Raw genomic sequence first — 20,321 nt, forward strand, 5'->3', positions numbered from 1 at the left:
CCCTCCCTCCCTCCCTCCCTCCCTCCCTCCCTCCCTCCCCTCCCTCCCTCCCTGCATCGCTCGCTCGCTTCAATCCTCCTTTTCTTCCTCCATTCCTTCCTTCCTTCCCAGGAATAACTTCAACCATGTCCTTGCTTCCTTCAACTCCAATTTGATTGCAAATTCTTGCCAGCCCTCCACTCAAGACCTTTACCTCTTGTGGTCAATCTATCTACCAACTCCTTCTATCTACCAACTCCCTCTGCCCCTGCCCCTGCCTCTGCCCCTGCCCCTGCCCCTGCCCTGCTTCTCCTGCTGCTTCTTGGTATGCCCCTACCTCCTCTCCTGGCCCCTCCTCTGCGTATCCCCCTCCTCCGCTCGGTTTTCCCCTCCCTCCCTTCCCTCTTCGTGCATTGCGAAAAGGTCAGCGGTTAAACTGTGGGATACCCAGTAGGTCCGTGAGACTGTCTGAGCGAACCGCATGGCACAAAAGGGGGCACATGCGAGAAGGGACGGCGGGGGCAGGAGGAGGAGGAGGGGGAGAGAGAGGGGGAAAGGGGGGGGGGGGAGGAGGAGGAGGAGGAGGAGAGGGCGTAGAGGCATGGAGCGGAAGTAGAGTCGCCTCAACATGGCGGGCAGGAAAGGGAGGAGATCTGAAGTTTTTCCTCCCATTCCAACAAACTCACGGGGATCTTGTAGACGCAGGCAGACGAGCGAGAGAAAATGACGAAGATGAAGTACATGGTGAGATTCCGTCTCTCCTCCCTCCTCCTCAACCTTCCCGCAGCCTCCTCCCTCCAAGAGGCTCAGCCCCCTCGACCCTCCTTACGCCATCAGGACGCTACAGCAGGAGCTGGTAGGAGGCGCGTCTGCGAGCGTGAGTTGACATGGTGATGGACAGGATCCGATGGTGGAGGGGATCCTTGCTTCCTCCGTCCAGCTGCCCAAGTCTACAACTCACGGGCATTCAGGAAGGCCCCTGTGCGAGCCGATGATCACCCCTCACTCTCCCCAGACCAACAACGGGTGGGGCTCCGGCCGTGCTCGCGTCCTCAGTTCTGATCGATCCTCAGGTACGCTCGCAACTCTCTAGGAGGATTCTTCACCACGTGAAAGAACGCGCAATCCAGCCCTCCTCCTGTACTCCCAACTTAACCCCGCTACTTCCCTAGGAATGAACCTCCTCATGTCTTGCCCTCCTGCCTGCCATGGCAGGGAAAAAATCTTGCATCTCGAGTCGCTCGTGGAGCGTTAAGGAGCCCTACCCCATAGCAGCGTCGTATCGCTTCACCAGCCCGCCGTCGTGGGAGAAGGGAAGGTAGTGCCTCCGCGTGAGCTCCCGCAGCCCGTCGACCCACACCGGGACGGTAGTGAGCCACACGAGGGAGCAGATGACGAGGCCGCCGACTGAGTCTGCATGCCGCGAGCCCGGGAAGGAGCCAAACCTGTGAGCGTATGAGATGGTGACGTCACGAGCTTGCCTCCGCCACTCACTTGACGATGAGACCGCACACGAGGACGATGATGGAGCCTAAGACGTCTTGAGCCGTGTGTAGCCACCTTCGAGCACACGTCAGACATGCCAAGCAGCAGCAGCAGCAGCAGCAGCAGCAGCAGCAGCAGCAGAGGAAGCAGCAGCAGCAAGAAGCAGAAGCAGGGGCTCACAGAGCGTAGATGTTCATGTCGCGTTGCAGCTGCTCCTCTTGGAAACTTGGGCTGGGCTGCCATGGCTCTCAGCGATCTCCTCATCGTCCTCCTCTCCCTCCTCTCCTCTCTCGTCCTCCTCCTCCTCCTGGAGACATGCATGACCTGCAGGCGAGAGGAGCTCGTTGATCCTCCTTGGTACAAGCCTTCTTCTTCACAGCACTCCTTCTTCGCGTGCGCATGTCCATGGCCGTGCCCGTGTCCGTGTCCGTGTCCATGGCCATGGCATCCGCCATGCGCTGCATCGCAAGAATCGTCAACCGTCAGTTCATCCTCCACACTGGGTAACTGATCTGAATGGCAAGGAAGACCTCCGTGCGAGTGTCCGTGCCCTCCAAGGCTGAACATTGCCGCGGCGTTGAGGACGATGCCGAGGACGGCGACCACGAAGTATGCGGTGCCGATGTGAGCAATCTCCTTGGTGTGTGGGGAGACGAACAGTCTTTGAAACGCCTCCATCCCCGCAAAGAACGTCAGCACGAGCGTCGTCGTGCATGTCACCATCCCCCCCAGCACCCCGATCCTGTGGCTCTCCGCGCCCCCTGCGAGCTGGGCTCGGTTGGTGATGATGGCTATCCCGTAGGTTCCAGCATCCGCGAGGTTGTGGAACCCATCGCTCAGCAGCGTGATCGAGTTCATCTGAGCGCCGAACACAATCTCACTGCCGCCAAATGCTTAGAGCGTGAGGGGTCAAGGCAACATGTCTGCACCTGACACTGAAGGCCAGCGTGAGGCCGCCGAAGAACCAGAGCTGGTGTGAGATATGGAGGCCATGCACAGGATGCGATCCTGTCATCTCTACTCCTCTGTCTCGTCTTTCTCCCTGGCAAGGAGCTCCAGCCCTACCGTGACCTCGTCCTCCGCAACAGCGTTCAAACCACCTCCTTTCCAAGGGTGCCTCGAGGCTCCTAGGCCTCCTCCCCCACTTTCATCTCTCCTCCTCTTCCTCTCTCAACGATCGTCTCACGCTACAAGCTGCTCCCCTTCCTGCTCGTCAGCCCCTCCTCCTCCTCCGCTCCCCCTGCATCAGCGCCCAACACGCATGACGCTGCATGGACCAACCAAGAAGCCCGCCTCAGAATACAAGGTGTGCCTCATAAGGCAGGCTGAGCTCAATGTCAATCACGATGAGCAAGCAGGACTCAAGGGGAAACAAGGAGCATGCGGAGTGTGGCAGTGGAGTGAGGATAGCTTCGGGTGTGGAGAGGTAGCAAGGCATGGGAAAGCTTCTGATAGTGCGCTGTTGTATGCAAGTTTAATCCGTTATCTTACATGCAAGGGCCTCTAGCAGACTCCTTCATACCTCCTTCCTCATACTGTACATGCCGACATCTCTCCAAGTCTTGTCTGTTTGATTGCTCTGCTCCACTCTCGTCCTCAAGCATCCCGTCTCCTCCATCCCTGCGCTTGACCTGCCGCCTTCTCCTGGCGCTGAGATGTGACAACAATGTGTCCTTGCGCTCGAGCCTCCTCGAATGAGGCAAGGAGCTCTGATTGGATACGAGCCAAGCAGCGACGGCAGTTGCAGCTTGTCATCTGATGGGCTGAGTGCTGCATCAGTATGCAGCCGCTCGCCATGACTTGCGGTCTTCTCTGCTCGCCAACTGCGGTCATCCGAGCAGAATCGTTGGGGGCTCGTAAGCTGCGAGCTGGGGAGGCTGGAGGATGCGTCTTCATGATGAGCTCGCTGTGGCGTCTGCGAGGGACCTGTTTCGATGGCCGAGCGCATTCGCCCAGCCTCTTCTCCGACATGTCTGATCGCAAAGGGTCCCATGACACAACAGCGCTCAAGACTTTGTAGAGGTTGGAGATGGCGACTTGGAGAGTGAGGAGGAGCCCAACCTTGGTCTTGCCTGCCAAGAGAGAGTGCGAGGATGCGTCGCCATTGATCAGGAGGTCGACAAGAGAAGGCATGCTGGTGCTGCTGCTGCGCGTGGTGGTGCTAGTGCGCGTGTTGGTGCAGTGGGCCTGGTCTAGTCAAGTAAAGGGCAAAGGGGTTTACTACAGGAGTATTTTACTACAGAGATCGGAGATCAAAAACAAAAATGGCCAGGAGCCTCCGCTCCAGGAGTTATAAGGTTTTATATAGACCAAAAGTCTCCTGCGGTTTGTGAGGGTCCAAAGTTAAGTTTACTAGTGAGCTTATATGATAGTAGTGGTAACACGGGGAGAAGAGAAGAGACAAGCAACCCTTATCCGCCCCACTGCTGCTATGCCCCTGGCAAACTTGAAACTGATACTGGTCTCTTCACTGCGCCGCGCGCAGGACCATTCCCTCGCCGGCGTGCGTGCCAGCTCACTCCGCCATGTACGGTCGGGCTGTGGCCGCCGCCGAAGGAATGAGACGCATACAGTACCGGAACGCACCTGCGATTATGGCAGCGAAGGACAGGGAGGCCTTGAGCTGACGAAAGATGCTGGACCGGATGCGGCAGTTTTCAAGTCGGATCACCTGACTCCGACATCTTGCAAGGCCGCTAAGAGGCCATCCAGCGCTGCCGTTCCCTTGTTCGCCGAGCGGTCTGCCAGCCACCACAGAACTTTCGAAAGCGCAACTCATCATCCTGGAACTTCCGAGTCCATCATCAGTACTGGCGATGATGGGAAGAAAGGCCTTTGGCGGGACGTGCTGAGCATATTCATTTCCATGCCCTCGGATCTTCCTCTGTGCTGCTGCTTACAGCAAGTTTGCTCCGAGTCAGGTCCGGAACCCCATAATAGTCACAGTTTCAAAAACATGTGACATGCTCAAGTCCAGGAAAAATCGGCCTCCAGTAGCCTGCATTGGCACCAAAAACCAGAAGGGGGAGGGCAGCAAGGGGAAAGGGCAGCAAGGGGAAACAAGGAGCATGCGGAGTGTGGCAGTGGAGTGAGGATAGCTTCGGCTGTGGAGAGGTAGCAAGGCATGGGAAAGCTTCTGATAGTGCGCTGTTGTATGCAAGTTTAATCCGTTATCTTACACGCAAGGGCCTCTGGTAGACTCCTTCATACCTCCTTCCTCATACTGTACATGCCGCCATCTCTTCGAGTCTTGTCTGTTTGTCTGCTCTGCTCCACTCTCGTCCTCAAGCATCCCGTCTCCTCCATCCCTGCGCTTGACCTGCCGCCTTCTCCTGGCGCTGAGATGTGACAACAATGTGTCCTTGCGCTCGAGCCTCCTCGAATGAGGCAAGGAGCTCTGATTGGATACGAGCCAAGCAGCGACGGCAGTTGCAGCTTGTCATCTGATGGGCTGAGTGCTGCATCAGTATGCAGCCGCTCGCCATGACTTGCGGTCTTCTCTGCTCGCCAACTGCGGTCATCCGAGCAGAATCGTTGGGGGCTCGTAAGTTACGAGCTGGGGAGGCTGGAGGATGCGTCTTCATGATGAGCTCGCTGTGGCGTCTGCGAGGGACCTGTTTCGATGGCCGAGCGCATTCGCCCAGCCTCTTCTCCGACATGTCTGATCGCAAAGGGTCCCATGACACAACAGCGCTCAAGACTTTGTAGAGGTTGGAGATGGCGACTTGGAGAGTGAGGAGGAGCCCAACCTTGGTCTTGCCTGCCAAGAGAGAGTGCGAGGATGCGTCGCCATTGATCAGGAGGTCGACAAGAGAAGGCATGCTGGTGCTGCTGCTGCGCGTGGTGGTGCTAGTGCGCGTGTTGGTGCAGTGGGCCTGGTCTAGTCAAGTAAAGGGCAAAGGGGTTTACTACAGGAGTATTTTACTACAGAGATGGGAGATCAAGAAGTGCTACTAGTGTTTTATCTGGAGCTAAGTCTCCTTTATATTGTACCTGCTTCGACCGGGCTGTGTAGTAAAACTTCTTTTTGATAATTTTTTTTGGCAAGTGATGAGGGTCGGTGAGTCTTTTACTCAACGATAAGTAAACAATCAGTACGAGGACAATCAGGATAGTTTTATAATACTATGATAAAAGACTGACTCGGCGGCGCGTCGGTCGTGACACCGATGGCCCGGCCCGCCGCGGGCCTGGCCGGCGCCTGGCCGGCAGGTGCCACGGTGAGAGCAATCGGATTCTTTGAGTAACATAAAAGCCCGTGATCGGATCCGGTTCCGAGACCGGGCCGTGCCTGGCACTGCTCAGTGACACTGACCGGACTGCGGCACCGGCGCCGCGGGCAGCAACTTTGAGTAAAAAGGGCAAGGTCACCAGTACGGTCAGGCCGCGGGGCCCCGCTTCAGATAACTTCTACTGGCAGGCACTGTTACTCTCAGAGTCTTGAAAATCGGGCGGCCGGGCCGGGGTAGTAGTTGCCCGGTGTGGCAGTCGGCGGCCCGGACTCTGGCATGTCACAGTGTGGCCACTGGCGGCCGGGCGCATTTCAGTATCGGAGGACTAGTATTGTTGTGCCAGTGACCATGATCATACTAGGGCGAGTCCGCCACGATGTGGGATGAGGCGAGTGAAAGAGGCCCGGGACTCGCGTGGCACTCAGGCCTGGCAGTGCCACCCGGTGACCGGGCCCCGCCGGCGCCGGTCGCCGGACCGTGCACAGAGGTAGGAAGAACTATTGCAGGGCCTTCTTTAAGTGATCAACGAACTGTACTGCCAAAAGTTCATCAACCTCGAAAAACCAGAATGCGGGTGGTGGTAGCGGCGGCTGGGGCGGTGGAGGAGGAGATGGGGAGGAGGTTCGAGAGGAAGGAGCTGGTGGGGACAGGGATTCTTGTTGGGAGAATGACTCCTCAGAGAGACACGGTCCTCTTCTTCATCCCCACTCCTGACATGGGCGGTAAGTGCGACTTTCATGTTTCTGCTCTGTCCAATGCATTCGTGCTTCATAGTTCTTGTCAGTCCTATGCCACGCGTCCTTTGCCTCCTCCTCACGATAATGATTCGTGTGTAGATGAGAAGGGAACGTGGTCCTCTGTCGACGAAAGTTGGATGTTCGAACATGCTCGGGAAGTTCAGAGGATGCTGCCGGGAGGGCTGATGGTGATGGGAATCTACTTTTTCTGCCCGACGGATCAGGTTCGATGCTGAGAATCAGTTGAACAAAGGATGACATGCATACCTCCCTCCTCCCTCCTCCCTCCTCCCTCCTCCCTCCTCCCTCCTCCCTCCTCCCTCCTCCCTCCTCCCTCCTCCCTCCCTCCCTCCCTCCCTCCCTCCCTCCTCCCTCCCTCCCTCCTCCCTCCTCCTTCCTCCCTCCTCCCTCCTCCGCGCCCCCCCGACGTGCCTCTATGAATGACTCAGCTGACCTGCTCGAAAAGGTGGGCGCTAAGGCGAACATGGCTTTCTCCACCTTGCGGAGGCTGGCACGAGTGCAGTCAACGATCTGCTTCCTGGTATCATGACGACGACGACTATGGAGATGATGGAGATTATTTTGAAGTTGATGATCATGATGATGATGATGAGGAGGAGGAGGAGGAGGAGAAGGACTTTGACATGGACGATGATGGAGAGAAGGATTAATGTTGATGTGATGATGATGATGATGATGCCTGCGTCAGTGTGTTCGTGGGGGGATCAGTTTATGATCTGTTTTACATCTCATATGGCTTCTTGTCCTGCTTTCCTCACGATCTTCGAGTCTCTTCGTAACGAGATCGGCAGGACGAGCAGGAGGAGAGCGAGATCGGGGCTGAGCGACTCTTCTTCCATATGTGCTCCAAGACCAGGAAGAGCACCTGCAAGGTACAAGAAGCCCCTGCTGCTCTCCCTCCTGCTGCACCCGACCAGTGCTACCTGATGATGCGTTCTCCTTCCCTCATCCTCTGCTTCTCATCCCTCCTCTCGTCTCTGCGTGTCTTCTCCGACTCCGCTGCCGTCTCTTTCATCCCTCACATCCTCGACAGGCGTACAACGTGAAAGATTCGTCCAAAGGCAGCCATCCTGCTGAGCTCAAGGTACTTGTCTGCTGTCTTCCTGCCTCCTCTTCTTATCTCCCTGCTGGACTTCTCCCTCCCTCACTCCCTCACTCCCTCACTCACTCACTCACTCACTCACTCACTCGCTGCTTGATCCGTTGCTCTGTGCTGCCCTCCTCCATCGCATCCTTGCTGAACTCTCTCCCTTCTTCAATCATTCAATCTGCCATGCTGCTCATATCCGCATCAGCTTCAGGGCGATGTTTTCTCAGGCTTTGTTGGAGTCAACAGCAGGTAGAGGAGGAGGATGGCGAGGGAGATTGTTGGGGGTCTTGATGGAGTGAGATAAGCACCAAACAAGGACGGGACAGGGACAGGGACACTGGCGGGGGTGGGGATGAGGGATGAGGAGGAGGAGATAGGAGGGGCATCGAAGGTTCAAGGTCCTGACTTATCTTTTCCGTTTAGTTTTCACTTCTCGATGTCCGTCAGCATCCCGCGGGTGGAAGAGGCGACCAAGAGCGGGAAGCTGAACAGCCTGTTGGAAGGGAAGGTGATGATAGCGAGGACGAGGGCGAGGACGAGGGCGAGGGCGAGGGCGAGGACGAGGACGAGGACGAGGACGAGGACGAGGACAAGGACGAGGATGGGACAGGAAGGGAGGAAACTTGAGACGCACGGGAAGGAAAGAAGGAGGAGCTCCACGAGCTAAAATGTGGCACCAAGCAAGACGATCAGGAGGATGAGTAGAAACAGAGATGCCTAGAAGCCAGGGAGGAGAGAGGATGTTATTGAGGGGTATAGAGAAGCCTAGAAGGGAGGAGAGAGGACGGTATGGTGGGGTGTTGGTCGAGGGGAGGGGGGGGGGGGGGGCAAGAAGAGGATGAGAGCGCTGACTACTAGCGCAGGTTCGCGAGAAACTTTCCTGCATCTCCAGTTGCATCTCCACCATCGACGATACGCTCGTGAGCTCGGAGCCGCTTGTCGGGGGCGGGAAGGGAGGGAAGGGGAAGCAAGGGAAAGCAGGTCAGGACAACCAGCTCCTTGCTGTTGGGTGGTGACGTGAAGGAAACAGACAAGTCCAGCAAGGGCGGAGCTGAGCCGCAGGAGCTGGAGCTAAGACTGTTCTCTCCTGCTGGCTCCGGTCTGCACTCTGGACTCCCAGTCGGGGTCGGAGAGGAGGAGGAGGAGGGGGGGGGGGAGGAGGCCCTTCATATCTCTGGGGAGATCATGAGTTACGGGATTGTGATGGGATCGGAAAGCTCGATAATGGCTGAGCGGGTAACCAACAGCTCTTGTTGTGTTGCTGCTCCGCTCTGCCTTCTCCCTCCTCACCCGACCCTCCTCTCCCTCTCCTCCCCCCCACTCCTCCCCGTTCTTTTCCTCGTCTCTCCTCCTCCTCTTTTCCTTTCCTCTTTCAAATCTCTCTTCCTCTTCTTATCCTCCCCTCCTCTATCCTCCACTAACACCTCTCTCCTCCACTCGCTCACCCTCCCCTTGACTGCTGGACGTCAGGCCATCAAGCAGGACCTCGTCGCCACCATCTCGCACAGGTTTGCGCCGCTTCGTTGCAGTCTCCAGCTGACTGCCAGCAGGGTCTCGATGCTCCTGGAGGAATGGGAGCTGCAGGCGTCGGAGAAGGTCAGGAGCTTCCCAGCTCGAGTCCAGCTCTGAGCTGCAGCAGGGGAGCAAGAGCGTGCTTGAGGAGGCCGTGAGCAAGGGGAAGGCTTCCTCCTGGATCCTCCCCAGCCGCCTCTGCTTCCCGCTGGTGAGTCCGACATGGAGACTGCGAAGTGGAAGAAAACAGGCAGCGAGGAAGTGAAGGAGGAGAAAGTGGTAGTGGCGATAGGGATGGACGAGGAGGACGAGGCGCGGCAGAAGCAGGAGCATGAGCAAGAGCAGGAGAAAGGAGCAGGAGCAGGAGCAGGGGCAGGAGGATCAGTAAGAGCACGAGCAGGAACACGAGCATGAGCACGAGGAGCAGGAGCAGGAAGCAGCAGCAGCAGCAGCAGCAGAGAGGAGCAGGAGCAGGAGCAGGAGCAGGAGCAGGAGGGGCAGGTGAAGCAGGAGCAGTTGACGGGCCCTCAGAACGGCGTCATCAAGTTCTTCGCGCATGTCATGCCCGGCGACAGTCCCAGCGATGCTCTTGAAAGTCTCCAGCAGATGCTGCCAAGCATCGTTGCTGTGCAGGTGACCTGCCCCTCTCCCTCTCCCTCTCCCTCTCCCTCTCCCTCTCCCTCTCCCTCTCCCTCTCCCTCTCCCTCTCCCTCTCCCTCTCTCTCCCTCACCTTCTCTTCTTCTTGCCCCTCTTCTCTTCCCTGCCCTTCCCCCCCTCTCCTTGTGTTGTTGTTCGTCTCCTCTTGCTCCCTTCAGCCTTCCTCACGCAAGCGGCAGAACGTCAACGATCCGGACAGCTTCTTCGTTGCTCGTGAGAATGTTCGTGCCGCTCCTTCCCCTCCTCCCAGTGAGCCTGCAGCTCCTTGATCTCCTCGTCCTGACGATAGGGCAGCCAAAGCAAGGCCCCAAGGAGGAGCAGCAGGAGCAGCAGCTGGGTCCGAGAGCGCTGGGCAGGCGGCAGGAGGAGGAGGCATGCTGGGAGTGTTGATCATCGAGCTAGTCTGACCTGATGGCAGGGGGTAACGGCATGTGGAAGTACGTCGCTGTAGGAGGTGAGAGGAGAGGACGAGGCCCAGCTGCGGTCGAGCTGAGAACGTGGGTGCAGGAGTGGTGGCCTTGTACGGGCTCGAGATGATCTTTGACTTCTTGCCCTTCATTTGAAGAAATAAACAAGAGAACGACAGCTGGAGGGAGAGAAGAGGAAGAGAGGGAGGGGAGCAGGAGCAGGAGCAGGAGCAGGAGCAGGAGCAGGGAGGGAGGGAGAAGTAGTTGCAGCCGGAACCGCAGGGAAACGGAGGGAGGGAGTGGAAGGGGGGGAGGAAGTGGTGGAGAGGGAGAAGTAGGACGTGCTGGTAGGGGAGATCGGCTTATACGCTGATGACTGACTTTGACTTGAGCCGAATCCTCTTGCTGGCCTCCAGCAGACCCTCCTTCCTCCTGTGAGCTGGTCAGTCGAGAGGCGCAGAGGAGGCAGCTGGCGACATTAGGCTCTCGAGCACGGGTGTCGTGTCGAAGACCCACAGGGTCAGGGTTGACGGCCCCTCCTTGCTGCCCTGTCACGTGAGACGTCACGTGCTGCTATCACTTCTCAGCTCGTCAACCTGTCGAGATCTGCCCAGCAGCTGCTCGACAGTGCGGCGGAAACGCTGGTGCTGCGTTTGGATCTAGAGCCACATTTCGCAGCTCAGCAAGGTGGGGGTGGGAGGGGGAACGAGGAGGGGGGGAGGTGGACGCACCTGGCGGCGAGTCAGCACGTGTCCACTTTGACGCCTCTGGTCGTTGGCCTGCCACGAGTTTCACATCTGGTCGGCCAACGAACCAGCAGGCACAACCCGCAAACATGCGTCCAGCTCGGCCTCTGCTGCCAGGATGACGACTTTGAAGTTCGGGGAGGCTTCACAGGGCCCAGCAGGGGACCCAGCAGAGCAGTTGTTGACAATGTCAATGTACTTGTCAACCTGCAGCCAACGTCAGCGGCAGCTTCGCAACGTGGGCAGCTGAACACCTGCTGGAAGCTTGTCATCGTCTTCTCCATTACCATGTGCCTCCTGCGCCTGACCCCGAGCTGGTGAAGGGAGTGTGAGGAGGGGAAGGCTGCTCTGCAACTTCACCAGGAACATCTCGTCCGCCAGAAAGATTGACTCGCTGAGTACCAGGAGTGAACGCCACAAAAAGGGAGGAGAGTACGAGGACAGTACGGAGAAGAGAGGCAGGCAGGCAGGCAGGCAGGCAGGCAGGCAGGCAGGCAGGCAGGCAGGCAGGCAGGCAGGCAGGCAGGAAGCAAAGAAGCAAGGAAGGAAGGAAGGAAGGAAAGAAAGCAGGGGAAGAGACTCAGACCGGTGGAGGTACTGGGAGTGCACCAGAACGTCTTGCTCGCTCTTGTCGTCCCGCAACTCGTTGGCCCTACAGCCGTGGAGTGGGACGGGGCAGCAGGGAGGAAGCTGGGCTACCTTCTGGTCATGTCGTCGTCGTTGATGACGTGTCCTCTTGTCGTCGGACTCCATACGCTCTCCGAGGACAGCATTGTCTTCATCTCGTCCGCCGACACGTGCACGTGCGTCTCGTCGCAGCCCCCGCCATGCCCAGGCCTGACGGCAGCCTGTCAGCGCCCGCACGGGCCCTTCCTCCAGTTCCTGTCCAGCTGCTGCAGGACTTGTTCGAGCGTCGGGTCTTGATTTCCCTGCGTCAAACCTGTCAGAGGGAGGAGCAGCTCAGCTGGCTGACCTGCTGGTGCAGCCTGATCATGTTCTTAGCTATGCGCTTGAGAATAGCGGTCTGACAGCGCCGTCAGGAGCGGGAGTACACGATGGAGCAGGAGCAGGAACTAGTAAAGAGGAACAGGCGGTGGTTGAGAAGGAGGACGAGGACGAGGGAAAGGAGGGGTTCAAGTGGTGGTGGTGGAGGAGGAGCAGGAGGAGGAGCAGGAGAGCAGCTGTCCAGTCTACCTTCCCCGAGCCAGGCACTCCAACAATGAAAATCAGGAGGCGAGGGGTTGAGAGATCGACACGAGAGGGTCCGGCAGCACACTCGCTCTCCTTCCTCTCCTCCCGACTTGCCGTCCCCCGTTCTACCGCATGCAAAATTCCTGCATGCAACCTGCCAGGCCACATCACCACCCCTGCTCTTGCCCGCGCAAGTACCCCTCACGTGCTCCTCGTCGTCGTGAACTCTCGACAGGTCCACTCGTGACTTGGGCAGCACCTGCACTTAGGCGTCAGAGGAGGAGGGCGGGACGTACAAGAGCCTACGGGCGCCATGGACGGCTGACATGAAGGAGAAGGAGAAGATGCGTGAGTTGCGAGTCATGGCGCAAGATAAACTTACAGTCCATGGGTTTCACAATGCCTCATGATGCTGAGTAAATGACGTAAGTAACCTGCAAGGTAGAAACGCAGCAAGTTGGAGGACAGGAGCAGCAGAACCAAGAACCAAGCAGCAGCAAGCATCGTCATCATCAGAAAAGAAGAAGAAGGAGAGGAGGAGGAGGAGGAGGAGGAGGAGGAGGAGAAGGATGGCGGTGGTGGTGACGGTGGTGATGGTGGTGGTGGTGGTGGTGGTGGTGGTGATGATGATGATGGTGATGATGATGGTGGTGGTGGTGATGATGAAATCCCACCTGTCCTTGAGAACTTCGGCATGTTCTCTTGTCCATGGAGTATCGTAGGGAATGGAGTCGACGCTCTCCCTGGTGTGTACGTTAATCTTGATCGGCAAGGTCAGCAGCAGCCGCAAGGAACCTCCAAAGCAGACATGCATCTTCCGCTCTTGTTGTGTTGTGGTAAGGACATGTTTGCTCGTCTGAACGAGAATCTTCATGTAAAGAATGAGATGAAACTGTTGCAACTCCCCCTTGCTCCGATCGCCCCACGGCAATGACGGCAAGCAGGGTCAAGGAGCAGAGGAGCTTTCCCATCATGTGAGGACGAGTCATCATGTGAGGACGAGTCATCATGTGAGGACGAGTCAGCCACCGCCATCGCTCATAGCTCATCGCTCATCGCTCATCGCTGAACCCGAGCCCGCCCCCGGTAACTTATAAGTGCTTTTTAGGGTCGTGCCGGATTCCGAGGCGGCTCGCCGCCGTCCCGCCGGGATCGGATCGGGCTTCGGACTCCGGGATATGATGCCGGCCCGGGGCCGGAGTCGGCCGGCGGCCCGCCGGGCTCCGGCCCGGGGCTCGGCGGCCTTGCCAGTGGGTCGCCGGACCTGGCCAGTGTCGGCCGGCCGGGAACTCACGGCCCTGCCGCGCTGCCAGTCTGAATTATAAGTGAATGTCGCCGGCCGGGCGGCGCCGTCCGACCACTGTCATGGAGTCCGTGCCGAGCTTGACCATGTGACTATCTGAGCGGCCTAGTAACTAGTAAGAACTCGGGCGACTAGCGACTCCTTGGGAAGGGGTCCTCGGATCCGTCTAGTCGCCGTGCCGTGACCCGCGAGCTGCCGCGGATATGGATGGAAGGAAATTCCCCGTTTAAAGCTGAACTTAGCACTAAAAGCAGTTTTAGCAGGCTCATGACAGATCTTCGAAAAGGAATCTTTTCAGTGCTAGTCCTCGTGATAGGCTGAGAAGCCTTACAGCCCTTCCTCAGCGGCACTTTGTGCAAACCGCTAAGGTGAGGGCCTAGTCTGTTTCCATTGAGACAGACTCGAGAGAAGTCTAAACTAGTGGGGGGCCTGGTACAACTTCTTGCGGCCTTTACAGCACACGGTGCATCCTGTCATCCCGTGGAAGCCTTCGAACTCTCGGAACATTGCAGAGCTTGCCACCAAACCCACGACGCCCCTCCCTCCCTCCCCTCCGTTCCCGTCAACACCTTCCCTCCCTCCCTCCTACGTCAACACCTTCCCTCCCTCCCTCCTACGTCAACACCTTCCATCCCTTCCTCCTACGTAAAGGCCTTCCATCCCTTCCCTTCGCTCCCTCCCTCCCACCTCACCGCCTTCCTTCCCTCCTTCCTACATCAACACCCTCCCTCCCTCCCTCCCTCCCTCCCTTCCCTTCGCTTCCTCCCCTCCCTTCCCTCCCTCCCTCCCTCCCTCCCTTCTTCCCGCCTCTCTCCACGCGCTGAGACATTCATGATGATCCGCGAGATCAGCTTCCAGTTCGAGCGACGCAAGCCAACCCCCGTTCTCCGCCTCACCCCCTACAGCGACACACCCTCCGACTCCACGCCCTCCCGCGACCAGACCAGACCCCCAGGAAGCGCCCAACCTCTGCCCTGCCTCCTCCAATCCGAGCGTGAGAGTCGTGGTTGTGTCCGATGGGAGCGAGTGCCTGCACAGCGTGATGCGAGCGAGAGTCAAGGCGCAGGCTCGCGATCGAGCTCGAGCGAGCATGCCGCAAGCTTGAAACAAACAAGCGAGGAAGCTTAGGGAGCGTGACACTATACTTTGTAACACATCTGCTTTGTTTTTGTAAATAGGGATGAGAGTGGTAGTGAGAATACACGAAGATGCAAGTCTACTACTATCTGCCTTCTGCTGGATAGGTTGGTTGCCGTATCTTTTGTGCCAACAAGCTTGTCTGACCATGAGACGGACATTTGACTGCATCACTCGAGGAGACTTCTGAGCTGCTGACCCTCTGTTCATATCCCCCCTGCTCGATCTGTGCAGGAGCAGAAGCTTGTGAAAGCGAAAGTGCAAGCATGAGGCGAGTCTGCTCATGCAACAAGGAGCACGAGCACACGTCCATCCCTCAGCCTGTATGACGATCAGCCTCTTGAGCTAGAAGGGCCTTTTCTCTCCTCACATCGTATGGCACGCTCGTCTAGCATTACTCAACTTGTCGGATTGCGATCATCAAAGAAACCAGGCTCACGTCTGTCATTGGTGATCATATCCTCCTCTTTCTCGTCTTCACTGCCGCGAGTCTCTCGGGATTGACCTGTTTCTCAATCTTCTGTTTTACTTGCTCGATCTTATCCTCTTCCTCTTTAATCTTCTATCTTTAGATCCTTCTCAATGAGGATTGCTTGTAAATACTATGATACTTGAAAGTTGATTTATCTGAGTCTTCAAGTTCAGCCTTCACTAGCATGGCCTTGTCCCACTGATGCGGCTTGTTGGTATCACTTCTACTTGACGATATCCCAACGCTACTATACGAGCCTTGAATTCACAACAACGGGAGTCCTGCCGCGGCGCGGAGCCTTTGAGAGCGGCCTTACCGTATGGTCCGCCCGGCCTGCAATCACTGAGTGCCCGGCCCGGCCCCGGCGCCAACGAGTCCGGGCCGAGTCACTTAGTAACTTGAAGAGCCACTGCCATCGTACGGCCGGTGTGCCCGATCGGACGGGGCGGCGACGAGACTGGGGAACCGGGTAGACATACTTTACTCACAGATCGGGATGATCACGTCAGCCTCCGGCTGTCACGCTGTCACAGGAGCTTGTAAGCCCTCCATGAGCTCCCTTGGGACACATTTCTAAAAGTATTCTAGCTGAAAGCGTGACAGCTGCTCGAAGATCGCCCGGCAAGGTGAAGCCCTCGTCTGTTTCCATTGAGACAGACTCGAGAAATGTCAGACCTAGTGGGGGGGTCTTACACCTTCTTGAAGCCTTGAAGGAAACCATATCCATTGGGCTCTGCGACCCTTCTATCTTGCCCCGGTACCCTAAACTTTCCTCCCTCCCACGTCAACACCTTCCCTCTCTCCCTTCCTCCCACGTCAACACCTTCCCTCTCTCCCTTCCTCCCACGTCAACACCTTCCCTCCCTCCCTTCCTCCTACGTCAACACCTTCCCTCCCTTCCTCCCTTCCACCCTCCCTCCCACGTCAACTCCTTCCTTCCCTCCCTCCCACATAAAGGCCTTCCCTCCCTCCCTCCCTCCCTCCTCACCGCCTTCCTTCCCTCCCTCCTACATCAACACCTTCCCTCCCTCCCTCCCTCCCTTTCCCTTCCCTTCCCTTCCCTTCCCCTTCCCTTCCCTCCCTCCCTCCCTCCCGCCCGCCTCTCTTCACGCGCTGAGACATTCATGATGATCCGCGAGATCAGCTTCCAGTTCGAGCGACGCAAGCCAACCCCCGTTCTCCGCCTCACCCCCCTACAGCGACACACCCTCCGACTCCACGCCCCTCCCGCGACCAGACCAGACCCCCAGGAAGCGCCCAACCTCTGCCCTGCCTCCTCCAATCCGAGCTTGAGAGTCGTGGTTGTGTCCGATGGGAGCGAGTGCCTGCACAGCGTGATGCGAGCGAGGGTCAAGGCGCAGGCTCGCGATCGAGCTCGAGCGAGCATGCCGCAAGCTTGAAACAAACAAGCGAGGAAGCTTAGAGGGAGCGTGACACTATACTTTGTAACACATCTGCTTTGTTTTTGTAAATAGGGATGAGAGTGGTAGTGAGAATACACGAAGATGCAAGTCTACTATCTTGTTGTAAACGTGTGGCTGAGCATATCTTGACCTGTCGAGACCCGCGTCACCTCACTGGCCCCCAAGGCGTCAGCAACTGACATGAAGTGTGATGGACTGCTTGAATGCTCTGCCAGATATCACATGCTCTCCCTCGCTTTCCGTCCTTCCGTTCCTCCGTTCCTCCGTCCTTGTCGCTCTCCCTTCTCTCACACCAGGCTGTCTCCGTCTCTCCTTCTATCCGTCTCCCCGTCTCACTGTCTCTCCGAGGCTTCCTTTCTCCCTCTCTCTCAGTAAGCCGGGGGTGTCTGTGTTGGTGTTTTCATAGTTGTATTGGTGTTTTCATAGTTGTATTGGTGTTTTCATAGTCTTGTATTGGTGTTTTCATAGTCTTGTATTGGTGTTTTCATAGTCTTGTGTTGGTGTTTTCATGGTCTTGTATTGGTTCTCCAAGTATTGTGTCAGTCTTTTCGAGTCTCTCTGTCTACCTGATGCCATGTTGGAGTACTTGGGCTTCAAACGGAGAGTCAGTTCTCAGTGCGCGGAGAGCCAAACTACCATGAGGCACCTGAGAGCGGCATGGCAGCGAGTCATCGATGATTCATGGCTGCCAAGACTTGAATCAATGGTTCGGATGCCGAGCCTGACTCTTGTCTGAGCGCCGGCGGTCACCAGTGGCGCGCGGCTCCGGGCCGAGTCCGCCGCCGCCGGGCCCGGTGGCCGAGGCTCCGAGCGACTGACGACAGTGACTCGTGAAGGTATCAGTTAAGTTTGGGGGACAGCAGTCGGCAGGATTGGGTTTGGTTCTCGCTGTCTTTCTCTTCTCGCCGTTTGGCCTGTGCGACAGTAGCGTCACAGCCACGGTCAAACCTCCGAGGCTCCGGGCCTCGTCTCTCCTGATTGTCCTGGTACTGATTTTTAACTTAACTTTGAGTAAAGACGACCGTGACTGACATCAAGTAGTCCGGGAGTCCGAAGGTAACTTGCCTCCCGGAGTCCCGGAGTCAGGGCGGCCCCGGCCCCGCCGGCCCCCGCTGGGGTGGCACTGGGCGTCATGCCGTCGGCGAACTTGCCGGGCGGGCCGAACGCCGGGTCGGACCGTCGGAGTCCCGGCGGGGCCCGGTACCGTACTCAGACGCGTGACCGTACGTACCGTCGGCGTCGGTACGGTAAAATCCGAAACCGTTCGCGGGGCTGGTAGGACTCAGTAATGATGATCCGGCGGTACCGTGCCGCTGCCGCGCCTGCGGCCCGCCACTCACTGATCCGATCAGGCTCAGCTGGCCGACCGTCCGACGCCGCCGTTGCTGAGCTGAGCGGCCCCGGGCCCGCCCCGGGTCCCGGACCCTCGGTGTAACGGCACAAGGAATTTAGAAGTAAAAGGACTGATAACCGTCGAGTCAAAGACCAACTGTTACACCTTCCGTTGATGCAGATGATGCGGGGAGGCAGGAGTGAAAAAGGAGAGGAGAGGAGAGAGGAAGAGGAGGCAGGAGGATGACAGGAGAGCTGAGATGAACAGAAGAAAGGCTCAGACAAAAGACGAGAAGAGAAGAGCGGAGAAAGGGAGGGGAGGGGAGGGGAGGGGACGTGAGGAGAGGCTACGAGTGGTAACAACAAGGACAGAGGACAGAGGGAAGGCACGGAATGAGGAATGGAAAGAAATGAAGAGGTTGAATGAATGTGGCTTGTTGTGGATTGGTGAAAAGTAGATATTACAGGATAGGAAACCGAGACAGGAATGGGTTGAATCGAGTGAAGTTTGTGCCGTATCTCATGTTCATCTTCTTGTCTGAACAGATTTGAATCTGCTGAAGCAGCTGCAGTCCTCTCCTAGTCTTCGCTGAATATTCGAGATCAAGTGTGGACCAACAAGTCAGCGAATGATGCAGAGAGAGCAACAAGGGCGATAGAGGAGGAGCTTGTCGCAATGAGTGGTGAAGACGGGTCGGCAGGGGAGGAGGCGCAAGGGGAGCAGATTGAGGGAGGAGAGACGAAAGAGATCGAGACTTTCTCTTCGGATGGTGACGGGCAGAGCATGCGAGAGTCGCGATCAAGGAGGAGTTTCAGGCCTCGGTCTACCAACGCCTACTCCTCTGCCTCTACCCTCTCCAACTCGATGCACTTTGACTTCCCTAACAACATCTCTCGCGCTTCCCTCGTCTCTGCCAGCGGCAGCACCTGCTCCCGGTCCGGGCTCAAGGAGCTGCGACATGCCCGGCAACACACGGAGGACGCGTACAAGGTGAGAAGTTGCGTGATGATGCGAAAGTGTGAAATGGCTGGAAGATGCTCAAGAGCAGACTGGCAAAGCTTGCGTTCGAGGAGCAGAGGGCGGTGAAGGTGGCGGAGATCAGCAAGCAGCGAGCGCAGGAGATCGGGAGGCTGCGGGCGCAGATCGAGGAGAGGAGGCGGTTGAAGGAGAAAGAGAAGGCACAGAGGAGGAAGCAACTGCAGCTGGAGATCGAGGCGAAGGCGAACGAGAAGAAAGAGCGTCAGATGAGCATCCGAAACCTGCGGGACTCGCTGGTGATGAGCAGGCAGGAGCTGGCGAGCAAGGTCAGGCAGGAGAAGAAGGTGAGGAGAGGTACTGCTGGTCTCGTCAGGCTGAGAGTGGAGCAGGAGAACGAGAGGGAGAGGGAGGAGATCGCTCGGCGGGTCCTGGAGGACAAGAAGAAGTTGAAGATGTCAGTGGCGGAGATGTCATCGGGGAAGGGCCAGTACGAGAGGAGGAAAGCAATCGCGCAGAAGCACAACATGGCGGACTTGGTGTACCAGGACAAGCTGATCCAGGAGGAGCAGGAAAGGAGCAGAATGAATCGACTCATTCTCGAACTGCAGGAGCAGGAGAAGTACGCCCTCACCTCCCTCTCTTCCTCCCTCGTCCCTTTCCCCGAACCCCCCTTCCTTCCTCCTTGTCCTCCCTCCTCCCTCCTCCCTCCTCCTCCATTTCTTCCCTTTCTCCCCCCCCTCTCCTCCCTCCTCCCTCCTCCCACCTCCCTCCTCCCTTCTCCCTCCTCCTTTCTCCCCGCCGATCTTCTACCTTGCATGACCCTCATTGTACCGTTGAGCTACCTCATCTGCTCTTTGCTGCCGTCCCCTTCCTCGCATAGCATTCCACAAACTCTTACTACCCCTGCCTCTTCCTCTGCCTCTGCCCCCTGCCTCTCTCGTCTCTTCTCTCCTCCTCCTCTCCCCCGCGTCTCCTCTCACTCTCACCTCAGGATCATGCTGCAACGGGTGGCGAAGGCGCAGGAGATGCAAGTGAAGGCGCTGATCGTCCTCAAGGACTCGCTCATGTGAGCAGCAGGATGAGGAGAGAGGAAGAGCACTTGATGAGGGGAAGAGACGAGTCGGGGTGGGATGAGGGGAGGAGGAAGGAAAACGGAGGAGCAGCAGGAGCAGCAGGAGCAGGAGCCAGGAGCCAGGAGCCAGGAGCAGGAGCAGGAGCAGGAGCAGGAGCAGGAGCAGGAGCAGGAGCAGGAGCAGGAGCAGGAGCAGGAGCAGGAGCAGGAGGGGATTGGGGGAGGTTAGGAAGGGATGAGGAGGAACCTGAGGATTTACTAGCTATCAGTAAAGAAGAGACGAACAAGAGTTGCGAGCATCGCAACGAAGAAGAGGATGTAGAGCTTGAGCAGCTCCTCCTTCTCCTTCCTGACCCCATCCGTGAACCCTTTCAGATCCTCCCGCCTTTGCTTCCTGATCTCATGCGCAAGCTGCTTCGCCTGCTCGCAGCCTTCAGCGTATCCACTCTCCTCATCTCATCACTCTCCATCTTCCTCCTCCTCAACTCCCCATCGTTCACTCTCCCTCCTCCCCGTACCACTCCTCCTCCTCCTCCTCCTCCTC

General features: G+C 57.6%; 6 protein-coding genes across 6 annotated transcripts; 3 read left to right on the plus strand and 3 right to left on the minus strand.

Moving 5' to 3' along the window:
* Positions 1 to 702: 702 nt before the first annotated feature.
* GUITHDRAFT_116502 (hypothetical protein) lies at positions 703 to 1,092 on the plus strand (the record flags this gene model as incomplete). Its single annotated transcript, XM_005824309.1, has 4 exons — positions 703 to 723; positions 767 to 835; positions 881 to 1,005; positions 1,053 to 1,092. 4 exons carry the CDS (start codon positions 703 to 705, stop codon positions 1,090 to 1,092), a joined length of 255 nt encoding a protein of 84 aa, XP_005824366.1.
* Positions 1,093 to 1,106: 14 nt separating this feature from the next.
* GUITHDRAFT_165502 (hypothetical protein) lies at positions 1,107 to 2,715 on the minus strand. The gene is made up of 5 exons (XM_005824310.1): positions 2,394 to 2,715; positions 1,789 to 2,344; positions 1,645 to 1,700; positions 1,474 to 1,539; positions 1,107 to 1,424 (listed from the first exon to the last, which is right to left on the minus strand). Exons 1-5 carry the CDS (start codon positions 2,477 to 2,479, stop codon positions 1,241 to 1,243), a joined length of 948 nt encoding a protein of 315 aa, XP_005824367.1. The 5' UTR covers positions 2,480 to 2,715; the 3' UTR covers positions 1,107 to 1,240.
* A 345-nt stretch (positions 2,716 to 3,060) lies between these two features.
* GUITHDRAFT_145083 (hypothetical protein) lies at positions 3,061 to 3,597 on the minus strand (the record flags this gene model as incomplete). Its single annotated transcript, XM_005824311.1, has 1 exon — positions 3,061 to 3,597. One exon carries the CDS (start codon positions 3,595 to 3,597, stop codon positions 3,061 to 3,063), a length of 537 nt encoding a protein of 178 aa, XP_005824368.1.
* Positions 3,598 to 6,363: 2,766 nt separating this feature from the next.
* On the plus strand, positions 6,364 to 10,277 carry GUITHDRAFT_116505 (hypothetical protein; the record flags this gene model as incomplete). Its single annotated transcript, XM_005824312.1, has 16 exons — positions 6,364 to 6,418; positions 6,533 to 6,657; positions 6,900 to 6,974; positions 7,246 to 7,326; positions 7,488 to 7,538; positions 7,756 to 7,793; positions 7,968 to 8,052; positions 8,408 to 8,525; positions 8,575 to 8,780; positions 9,015 to 9,052; positions 9,095 to 9,140; positions 9,184 to 9,267; positions 9,588 to 9,689; positions 10,009 to 10,051; positions 10,133 to 10,168; positions 10,222 to 10,277. The coding sequence occupies 16 exons, from the start codon at positions 6,364 to 6,366 to the stop codon at positions 10,275 to 10,277; spliced, it is 1,239 nt and encodes a 412-aa protein (XP_005824369.1).
* A 206-nt stretch (positions 10,278 to 10,483) lies between these two features.
* GUITHDRAFT_145085 (hypothetical protein) lies at positions 10,484 to 12,932 on the minus strand (the record flags this gene model as incomplete). The annotated part of the gene is made up of 14 exons (XM_005824313.1): positions 10,484 to 10,553; positions 10,599 to 10,669; positions 10,718 to 10,780; positions 10,853 to 10,900; positions 10,949 to 11,074; positions 11,122 to 11,181; positions 11,228 to 11,261; positions 11,454 to 11,519; positions 11,567 to 11,704; positions 11,732 to 11,796; positions 11,841 to 11,891; positions 12,062 to 12,212; positions 12,264 to 12,317; positions 12,493 to 12,932. The coding sequence occupies 14 exons, from the start codon at positions 12,930 to 12,932 to the stop codon at positions 10,484 to 10,486; spliced, it is 1,437 nt and encodes a 478-aa protein (XP_005824370.1).
* Positions 12,933 to 18,402: 5,470 nt separating this feature from the next.
* Positions 18,403 to 19,775, plus strand: GUITHDRAFT_116507 (hypothetical protein; the record flags this gene model as incomplete). The annotated part of the gene is made up of 4 exons (XM_005824314.1): positions 18,403 to 18,717; positions 18,762 to 19,049; positions 19,095 to 19,324; positions 19,697 to 19,775. The coding sequence occupies 4 exons, from the start codon at positions 18,403 to 18,405 to the stop codon at positions 19,773 to 19,775; spliced, it is 912 nt and encodes a 303-aa protein (XP_005824371.1).
* Between the last annotated feature and the right edge of the window lie 546 nt (positions 19,776 to 20,321).

This window comes from Guillardia theta (assembly GCF_000315625.1).
Source record: "Guillardia theta CCMP2712 unplaced genomic scaffold GUITHscaffold_96, whole genome shotgun sequence".
NCBI classification, from domain to species: Eukaryota; class Cryptophyceae; order Pyrenomonadales; family Geminigeraceae; genus Guillardia; species Guillardia theta.